Source organism: Paroedura picta, chromosome 2, assembly GCF_049243985.1.
Source record: "Paroedura picta isolate Pp20150507F chromosome 2, Ppicta_v3.0, whole genome shotgun sequence".
NCBI classification, from domain to species: Eukaryota; Metazoa; Chordata; class Lepidosauria; order Squamata; family Gekkonidae; genus Paroedura; species Paroedura picta.
The window spans coordinates 182820702-182831480 of NC_135370.1; the positions used below are offsets into that span (position 1 = coordinate 182820702).

At 56.2% G+C, this 10779-nt stretch overlaps 1 protein-coding gene across 7 annotated transcripts in view; it reads right to left on the reverse strand.

The window, feature by feature from the left end:
- TRIM9 (tripartite motif containing 9) overlaps positions 1-10309 on the reverse strand; it is a 70258-nt gene extending 59949 nt beyond the window's left edge. For all 7 annotated transcript variants that reach the window (XM_077324098.1, XM_077324093.1, XM_077324095.1 and 4 more), the window contains exon 1: positions 9392-10309. In XM_077324098.1, coding sequence (XP_077180213.1) covers positions 9392-10240 — 849 coding nt within the window. In that variant the 5' untranslated portion in view covers positions 10241-10309. The remainder of the gene's footprint in view (positions 1-9391) is intronic.
- Positions 10310-10779: the final 470 nt, after the last annotated feature.

Sequence of the window (10779 nt, forward strand, 5' to 3'; positions counted from 1 at the left end):
GGAGCATTGTGGCCTCTCTGCAGAGGAAAAATCTCCTGAATCGGAGGGCTTCTCCCTGGGCTATGGGAGGGAGGGGGGTGAGCTTGCAGCCTGTAGCAGAGCAGGAACAGACAGACCAAGACATGCAGTCCTCAGTTGCTTGGTTACCAGCCCAGCCTCCTCCCCGCACCAGCCGTGGATCATGTACGACGATCTGTCTGCAAGACTGTGGGTCACCCCCTTGCCCCCATAGCGTGCTGCTTGCTGAGTAGCAGCTCCCTGGCCACCGAGGGATGGATTCCGCCACGCCTATGAACGATGCTCCTAAGAGCGCGGCGGCCGTTCACGGCGTCTCTGAAGGTCATTACGGTTTACTGGAAAGGAGCCTGAAGATGTATTTCAAAAGGCTGCCATGGCTGCTCTCGTGCTGACGTCATGCACTGGGGGAAATCTTCCCGGCGGAGAGAGGGACGGAGGGAAGGCCGCCGGCTGCATTTCTGCTCGGCGCCTGCGTAGGGCTGGCGGGTGCCCCCTGGCCGGGGGCAGGAGGTGGGAGGGTAAGGTTGCCGGATAAGAATAGGAGAACCAGAGAGCAGCCATATTGAATTGGGCCTGTGCCCATCGGACCCACCTTCTATGTCACACAGGGGCCGAAACCCAGGAGTCACTGGGAGGTCCACCAGCAAGGCCAGAAATCCAGAAGCCTTCCCACTCTTGCCCACCCTGAACACCAATAATTCAGAGCATCACTGCCCCGGACATACGAATGTAGGAGAAGCCCTGTTGGATCAGGCCAAGGGCCCCTCCAGTCCCACACTCTGTGCCACATAAGAGCCCAAGAGAAGCCATGTTGGATCAGGCCAAGGGCCCCTCCTGGCCAACATTAGGTGTCACACTGTGGTCAATCCTCAGATGACTTTGGGGGGTCCACCAGCGGGGCCAGAACTCCAGAAGCCCTCCCACTGTGCCCCCCCCAAGCACCAAGAATGCAAAGCACCACTGCCCCAGACATAAGAAGCCATGTTGGATCAGGCCAGTGGCCCATCCTTAGCAGTTTCACATGGAAACATACTGAATGAGCCACAGTGGTTAGAACATGCTTGGAACCCTGACAGTCAGTGTGGGCTAGTGGGTAGAGCACAGGGTTGATGTCTGGGAAACCCAGGTTCAAATCCCCACTCTGCCACGGATACTTCCTGAATGACCTTCGGCCAGTCACCGACTCTCAGCCTAGCCTACCTCAAATGGTTGTTGTGTGGGTAAAAGGAAGGAGAATCATAGAAACATAGAGTTGGAAGGGGCCATACAGGCCATCGAGTCCAACCCAAGGTCCCCCAGCTGGCTGCGTGTGGAGGAGGAGCGGGGAGCATGTTAGATCAGAAGTCCATGCTGCACCATGATGTTGTTGTCAATGGTGTTTCATCAGACTAGAGAGAGGTGAGTAGCAGGGTACCTCAGGGCTCAGTGCTCGGCCCGGTACTTTTTAACATATTTATTAATGATCTAGACTAGATAAGGGGGTGGAGGGACTACTCATCAAGTTTGCAGATGACACCACTTTTCTTGGATGTTTTAGGGTGCTTAGGGCTGATCTTGCGTTGAGCAGGGGGTGGGACTAGATGGCCTGCATGGCCCCTTCCCACTCTAGGATTCTATGATTCTATGCTGGCTTTCAGGCATTGGCAAATTAGCTCTGGGTTCTCTGGCCATGTCTGCCAAAAGTTTAAACCCATTACTGCGTGTCCTCTCCTCTATAGCCAATGGGAACAGCATCCTGCCCTCCTCCAAGTGACAAACTTTCAAATACTTAAAGAGGGCTATCATGTCCCCTCTCAACCTCCTCTTCTCCAGGCTGAACATTCCCAAGTCCCTCAACCTATCTTCATAGGGCTTGGTCCCTTGGCCCCAGATCATCTTCGTCGCTCTCCTCTGTACCCTTTCAATTTTATCAATGTCCTTCTTGAAGTGAGGCCTCCAGAACTGCACACAGTACTCCAGGTGTGGTCTCACCAGTGCCGTATACAATGGGACTATGACATCTTGCGATTTTGATGTGATGCCCCTGTTGATACAGCCCAAAATGGCTGATTCAGGTCTCTACTGGGGAGAATGGTGAGGAAGGAAGGAAGGAAGGAAGGAAGGAAGGAAGGAAGGAAGGAAGGAAGGAAGGAAGGAAGGAAGGAAGGAAGGAAGGAAGGAAGGAAGGAAGGAAGGAAGGAAGGAAGGATTAACCTGCATTAAGCATTGCAGGTTATTCGTACCAATTACTCTCTCTCTCTCCTCTCTCTATGTCTCTCTCATATATTGTAACCTACCCTACAAGGCTGTTGTGAGAAAACATAACAACCATGTGTCTTGTTCAGAGCTCCTTGACCAAACGTGAAAGGCAAATGAACACAAGCAGTAAAAAACCAAGGAAGATTTCTGCAACGTCTAAGACTGCATTGCCTCCAGGAAAGAGACCCCTTTCAAAGTGGCCAGGACTGTAGGAGGATTGGACAGGAGCCCCTTGGGGTGCGCGGTTAAACAGCCAAGCACTTCTGCCCCAATAATTCACATGTGACTTCTTCTTGATGCATCCCACTGGAGGTGATCTGGATAATTTGTGAGGCGAAGTCTTTATATTTGCCACGGGGGAAATAACCAGAGACTGGAAGCTCCTAATAATATTTAGTGTTGCATTTGTGCCGCCTTACCTGAACCTGTCCTTTACTGCAGGGGTAGTCAACCTGTGGTCCTCCAGATGTCCATGGACTACAATTCCCATGAGCCCCTGCCAGCAAATGCTGGCAGGGGCTCATGGGGATTGTAGTCCATGGACATCTGGACGACCACAGGTTGACTAACCCTGCTTTACTGAATCAGTCAAGAAGTCTATCAAGGACCTCTGCTCAGACTGGCAGCTGCTCTGTGGCTCAGCGGCAGAACAGCTGGTCGACATGCAGAAAGTCCCAGGTTCAATCCCGGCATGCCTGACTGACTTGGTAGTAAGAGTTGAAAAGACCTCAGCCGGTTACCCTGGACAAATATAAAGTCCTGCATTTACGTAGGAAAACCCAATTACACCAAAATAGGATGGGGGAGACTTGTCCTGGCAGTAGCATGTGCGAAAAGGATCTAGGAGTCTTAGTAGACCATACATTGAACATGAGTCAGCAGTGTGACTCGGTGGCTAAAAAGGCAAATGGGATTTTGGGCTGTAACTCAGTGGAACGGGAGGTGGTGGGTTCTTTGGGGATTTTTAAGCAGAGGCTGGAGAGCCATCTGACGGAGAGGCTGATTCTGTGAAGGCTCAAGGGGGTGGCAGGTGACAGTGGGTGAGCAAGAGGGTTGGGAGTGTCCTGCATAGTGCAGGGGCTGGACTAGATGACCCATGAGGCCCCTTCCAACTCTAGGATTCTATGATTCTAAATTCCGTCTAAACCTCCGGAAGAAGTTCCTGACAGTTAGAGCAGTTCCTCAGTGGAACAGGCTTCCTCGGGAGGTGGTGGGTTCTCCGTCTTTGGAGATTTTTAAGCAGAGGCTGGAGAGCCATCTGACGGAGAGGCTGATTCTGTGAAGGCTCAAGGGGGGTGGCAGGTGACAGTGGGTGAGCAAGAGGGTTGGGAGTGTCCTGCACAGTGCAGGGGGTTGGACTAGATGACCCTGGAGGTCCCTTCCAACTCTATGATTCTATGGAGATCCGCTGCTAGTCTGAGTTGACAATACTGACTCTTGTGGACCAGGTGTCTGATTCGTGTTTGGAGGTCTTTCACGTCCTTTAAACTGGAGATGCCGGGGACTGTGTGCCATCAGAGGTTCTACTATTGAGCCATGCCCTCTCCCAAATGGGAAAGTGAATACACAGAGCTGTCCTGCAACAGAACAGAAGTCATTTAGGATGAGGCCGGTGGTTCATCCAGTCCAACACTCTGTGTCACACAGGGGCCAAAAGCCAGGGCCCTCAGGAGGACCACCAGCGGGAAACATTGACAAGCAGGAGTTGGGAGGGTGTCTCTGCACCGAGAGGCCAGATCAACAACAAAGGAGAGGTGGGTGAGATGAACAAATGGATAGTGGGGTGAGAAAGCAAAGCGGGGCTGACAGGTGAGGAGGGCAGGCTGGGAGAAGAACAACCCATCAGACAAACGAAGGTGGATTTAGGACATGGGTAAGGGTGGTCATAAGAACATCAGACAAGCCATGATGGATCTGGCCAATGACCCATCCAGTCAAACAGTGTGTCACACAGTGTCCAAAGCTCAGGGGCCATTATGATGTCCACTAGCAGGGCCAGAACTCCAGAAGGCCCCCCAAGAAGGCAGAGCTTCACTGCCTCAAACAGAACACAAGAGAAGCCATGTTGGCCGATGGTCCATCCAGTTCAATACTTGCACCATTGTCAAAATTCAGGTGCCTTCAAGAAGTCCATCAGTTGGGCCAGAACTCCAGAAGTCCACCAGTGGTCATCCTATCCCCTTATAAGAACATATGAGAAGCCAAGTTGAACCAGACCCATCCCATCCAACACTCCGTGTAATGCAGTGGCCTAAACCCAGCGGAGATCCATTTTAGGAGATCCACCAGCGGAGCCCAGACAACAGAAGCCCTCTCCCTGTGGCCCCCCCAAGCACCAAGAAGATAGAACTTCACAGCCTCAGACATAAGAACATAAGAAAAGCCATGCTGAATCAGGCCAATGCCCCATTCAGTCACTGACCTAGCCTACCTTACAGGGTTGTTGTGAGGGGGAAAGGAGGAGAAGAGAGAATGCAAGCTGTTTTGGATCTCTTCTGGGGATAGGAAGGAAGGAAGGAGGGAGGAAACCTTGTAGGTTTTTGGGACCAGTTACCCTCTGTCTTTCATTGTAACCTACCTTACAGAGTTATTGTGAGAAACCGGAAGAGAGGGGAACCATGTGTCTTCTGGTTTCTCACAATAGCTCTCCTAACTGCCACTCGTGGACGTCTGCTCCACATATTTATCAACCCCCTCTTAAAGCTATGCTTGCAGCCACGGCCACTTACTGTGGCAGGGAGTTCCACGTGCAAATTCCTTTTTGGGTGAAGAAGGATTTCCTTTCACCTTTTCTGAGCCTGCAGCTTGTTCATTGCCTTCAGTGGCCACGCGTTCTTGTCTTGCAAGGAATTCTTCCTCTGCCTTCTCAATCCTGTGTCTCATTTTGCAACCCTCTGTCATGTCACCCCTCATTCCTTGTTTCTCCAAGCCAGCCCTTCTCAACTATTTTAATCATCGAGAACCCCCTGAAACATCCTTCAGGCTTTGAGAAACCCCAGAAGTGGCACAATCGTGTGGAAGATGGTTGTGAAGCAGAGCTGTGGACACACCCACCTGTGGCCCCTCCCCTTCCCACCCCCTCCAAGCCCATCATTGGCCATTTGGGGAGGGCAAGGAGATCAACATGGCCACATATGCCTATTTCACCAAAAAATATAGATTTAAAACCTTCCACCCATTCAGGAAACCCTTCCAGGGTCTTCAAGGACCTCCAGGGTTTCATAAAACCATGGCTGAGAAAGCCAGCTCCAAACTAAAGAGACCTCACCTATTTAACCTTTCTTCACAGGAAATGTGTTCTACCCCCTTAATCATTTTGCCTACCTGTTTCTGCCCTTCTCTTTCCCCTCTACCTTTTCCACTGGAGATATCAGGGATTGAACCGGGGACCTTCTGCATGCCAAGCAGAGGCGCTTCCACTGAGCCACCGTCCCTCCCCATATAATGCTAGTAGAACACATGAAGCTGCCTTCTACTGAATCAGACCCTGGATCCATCAAGGTCAGTGTTTCCTACTCAGGCTGGCAGCTGCTCTCCAGGGTCTCAGGCCAAGGTATTTCCCATCCCCTCCTGCTTGGTCCTTTTAACTGGAGCTTCCAGGGATTGAACCAGGGAGTTTCTGCACGCCAAACAGACGCTCTTCCGCTGAGCTCTGGCCCTACCTACTTTTTCAGTGATCAGTACAATAGCCCAAAAACTAGGATAGGAATTTTATCCCCATGTTATGGCCCATCTTGCCAAGGAAGTGAAGGAGGACTTCACAACTCTGAACCAGTGTGGTACAGTGCAGACCTGGGTCTGACAGGCTTGGGTGCAAATCCTCCCTCACCCATGATGCTCCCTGTCTAACCAGGGGCCGATCACTATTTTTAAGCCTGACCTACCTCACAGGGTGGCTGTGAGGACAAACACAGTGGAGGAGAAGCAGATGTGCTGCTCTTAGAGGCAAAATAACAGACTGGCAAACTGGCTGAATCTCTAGCCATAGCTGAACAACTAAGGGTCGGAAGAGGAACAAATGTTCCAATCTCGTGTTTGCATCCCGAAAGCTTCTAAATCCAGATTTCCCCGGCTTTGAAAATCCCCCATATGTTGAGTATCTGTGAACTTTTGCCTCGTCTCCAGAGACAAAGAGTCACCAGGGTGCCCACGTACACCCACACGGCTGGCCTGACATGCCTGGGGAGGGGGGTCTGGAGGAGGGGGAGGCAGCCGGTTCCATGCACACTCCCCCTGCGAGGGATGCTTCTTGGCTTATACATTCTGTTGGGGGGTGGGGAGAAGCTGTCCACCCACGTGGCAGTCACTTCTCTGCCCTAGTTACCTCAGAGATGGGGTCACTGCCTCACAGCTGGCTCTTGGGCAGAAGGGAGACGTGGAAAGGAGGGGGAACGGAAGGAGTGGGTGTCCTCCTGAGGGTGCCCACCATTTCTGGCCCTCTGCTCCAGACGCCCACTCTTCTGGGCTCCGTTTGCCCAGGAAAGCCTGAGAGTGCCAGAGAGGCTGGTTGGCATTCTGAGGTTGTCCCCCATGGCAGAATTGCCAATTCCATTCCAAAATATCCCATTTTAAGCATATTCTCCGAGTTCCACTCCAGCAACCCCGTCCCAGATATTTTAAAAGTTGGTTCTTATATGCCGCTTTTCTCTACCCAGAACTCCAGAAGCCCTCCCACTGTGGCCCCCCAAGAAGGTGGAGCATCACTGCCCCATACAGAACACAAGGGAAGCCATGTTGGATCAGGCCAATGGTCTATCCAGTTCAACACTTGCACCGTTGCCAAAACTGAGGTGCCCTCAGGAGGTCATAGAATCATAGAATCCTAGAGTGGGAAGGGGCCATAAAGGCCATCTAGTCCAACCCACTGCTCTACGCAGGATCAGCCCTAACCATCCAAGAAAAGTGTGTATCCAACCTTTGCTTGAAGACGGCCAGTGAGGGGGAGCTCACCACCTCCTTAGGCAGCCTATTCCACTGCTGAACTACTCTGACTGTGAAAATCTTTTTCCTGATATCTAGCCTATATCGTTGTACTTGTAGTTTAAACCCATTACTGCGTGTCCTTTCCTCTGCAGCCAGCAGAAACAGCATCCTGCCCTCCTCCAAGTGACAACCTTTCAAATACTTAAAGAGGGCTATCATGTCCCCTCTCAACCTCCTTTTCTCCAGGTGGAACATTCCCAAGTCCCTCAACCTATCTTCATAGGGCTTGGTCCCTTGGCCCCAGATCATCCTCGTCGCTCTCCTCTGTACCTTTTCAATTTTATCTACGTCCTTCTTGAAGTGAGGCCTCCAGAACTGCACAAAGTACTCCAGGTGTGGTCTGACCAGTGCCGTATACAATGGGACTATGACATCTCGTGATTTTGATGTGATGCCCCTGTTGATACAGCCCAAAATGGCATTCACCTTTTTTACCGCTGCATCACACTACCTGCTCATGTTTAGTTTACAATCCACAAGTACCCCAAGGTCTCGTTCACACAGTGTTACCTAGAAGCGTATCCCCCATCCCGTAGGCATGCTTTTCATTTTTCTGACCCGGATGCAGAACTTTACATTTATCTTTATTAAAGATAAATCCATCAGTTGGGCCAGAACTCCAGAGGTCCTATCACTCAGGGGTCCATCTAGTCCAGCCTCCTGTCTCACACAGGGGCCAGCCAGTTCCTCTGGAGGGCCAGCAACAGGGCAGAGAGGCCGAGGCCTTCCTAAGGACATCAGAAGGGCCCTGCTGGGTCAGACCAGGGGTCCATCCAGTCCAGCCTCCTCTCTCACACAGGGGCCAGCCAGTTCCTCTGGAGGGCCAGCAACAGGGCAGAGAGGCCGAGGCCTTCCTAAGGACGTCAGGAGAGCCCTGCTGGGTCAGACCAGGGGTCCCTCCAGTCCAGCCACCAGCCTCACACAGGGGCCAGCCAGTTCCTCTGGAGGGCCAGCAACAGGGCAGAGAGGCCGAGGCCTTCCTAAGGACATCAGGAGAGCCCTGCTGGGTCAGACCAGGGGTCCCTCCAGTCCAGCCTCCTGTCTCACACAGGGGCCAGCCAGTTCCTCTGGAGGGCCAGCAACAGGGCAGAGAGGCCGAGGCCTTCCTAAGGACATCAGAAGGGCCCTGCTGGGTCAGACCAGGGGTCCCTCCAGTCCAGCCTCCTGTCTCACACAGGGGCCAGCCAGTTCCTCTGGAGGGCCAGCAACAGGGCAGAGAGGCCGAGGCCTTCCTAAGGACATCAGGAGAGCCCTGCTGGGTCAGACCAGGGGTCCCTCCAGTCCAGCCTCCTGTCTCACACAGGGGCCAGCCAGTTCCTCTGGAGGGCCAGCAACAGGGCAGAGAGGCCGAGGCCTTCCTAAGGACATCAGGAGAGCCCTGCTGGGTCAGACCAGGGGTCCCTCCAGTCCAGCCTCCTGTCTCACACAAGGGCCAGCCAGTCCCTCTGGAGGGCCAGCAACAGGGCAGAGAGGCCGAGGCCTTCCTAAGGACATCAGGAGAGCCCTGCTGGGTCAGACCAGGGTCCATCCAGTCCAGCCTCCTGTCTCACACAGGGGCCAGCCAGTTCCTCTGGAGGGCCAGCAACAGGGCAGAGAGGCCGAGGCCTTCCTAAGGACATCAGGAGAGCCCTGCTGGGTCAGACCAGGGGTCCATCCAGTCCAGCCTCCTGTCTCACACAGGGGCCAGCCAGTTCCTCTGGAGGGCCAGCAACAGGGCAGAGAGGCCGAGGCCTTCCTAAGGACATCAGGAGAGCCCTGCTGGGTCAGACCAGGGGACCATCCAGTCCAGCCTCCTGTCTCACACAGGGGCCAGCCAGTTCCTCTGGAGGGCCAGCAACAGGGCAGAGAGGGCGAGGCCTTCCTAAGGACATCAGGAGAGCCCTGCTGGGTCAGACCAGGGGTCCCTCCAGTCCAGCCACCAGCCTCACACAGGGGCTAACCTCCTCTGGAGGCCCCAAGAACCTCAGGAGAGCCCTGTGGGATCAGGCCCTTGGCTGCATCCTGCCTCCCCTGGGATCTGCTTGGTCCTCCAGTGGTGGAGCAGGGGGACACCTGTTGCAGTGGGCAGGTGAGGGGTGTGTCCCCGCCCGCTTCCCCATGCCCCTCCCTAGGTGCCCCCCGCGGCCTGCTCCGGGGGTGGGGGGGGGCTGACCTTGTGCAGCTTCCACATGGCGCCCAGGGCCTTGACCTCGTGGCTGGCGTGCTTGCCCTCCTCCAGGCACTGGTAGCACACGGGGCTCTTGCACTGCACGCAGTACATGCTGTGGTTCTCGAGCTCGTGGTCGGTGCAGGTGGCCACCTTGCGCGGGCTGAGGCGGCGGCTGACGCGGCCCTGCGCGGGGGGCAGCAGGCGGTGCTTGGCGAGGGGCCCGCGCGGCGGGTGGCAGCGGAGGCGGCAGGGCTCGCAGTAGAAGACGTCGCACTGCTCGCACATGACGGCCGCCTCCTTGGGCGCCTTCTCGCACAGCTGGCAGCGGAGGGCGGCCGCCTTGCTCTGCTGGTAGCGCTCGATGACGCCCTCGAGGACGCGGTTCTTGGCGAAGCCGCGCAGGCCCCGCTCGTCCAGGATCAGGCTGCGGTGGCACAGCGGGCACGTCAGGCAGGCGTTGCGCGGCACGGGCGCCAGGCAGGCGGAGGAAGCGGCGGCCGCGGAGGAGGAGGCGGCGGAGGCGGGCGGCGGCGGCGCGGCCGGCGGGAAGACGCGCACGCCGTTGGGCGACTTCTGGCAGGGGGTGGTGGGCGCGCTGGCGAAGCCGCCGTAGGAGCCGTAGCCGCTGTCGGCCTCGCTGTAGAGGCTCATCTTGTCCAGGTCCAGGTAGTCGTAGTCGGAGCCCGCCGAGCCCGAGGCGCGCCGGCTGCGCGGGGACTCGGCCTCGGGCGTCTGCACGAGGATGTTGCGGGCGCACGCCTGGCACAGGTTGTGCGAGCAGGGCAGGATGAGCGGCTCGCGGAAGAAGGAGCCGCACACCGGGCACTTGAGCTCCTCCTCCATCTCGTCCATCCAGCCGAGCCCCCGACCCGCAGCCGCGCACGCCGCCAGAGAGCCAGCCAGCCCGACCCGCTCCGCGCCCGCTCCTGCGCGCACTGCCGCCCCGCCGCCCGCCGCCGGCCCTCTGCGCCCCGCGCCACGCCCCCCGCGCCCGCCATTGGCCGCCCCGCGCCGAGCCCCCTCGCCATTGGCCCGCGCGGGGAGCCTGCCCGACGCCTCTCTGCCTCTCCCGCGGGAGACGGCTCGCGCCGGCCGGGGATTGGTCGCGGGGCTCGCCCCCGGCCCTCTCTAGGCCACGCCTACTTCTCCCCACCACCAGCAGCAGCAGCAGCCAAGGCGGCCGGGGGCGCTGATGCTGCGGGGAAGAGAGAGAGAGAGAGAGAGAAAGAGGGCACCCACCCCGGTGGCCAACTCCCGGCGGGGACGAGACGAGATGCTCCTGGAGATTTCGGGGAGGGCGGGGCGGCCCTTCTAATTGGCCTCGCCTTTAATTAAGAACAGAAGAGAAGCCCTGCTGGATCTGACAGTGGCCCCTCCGGTCCGTCCCTCTG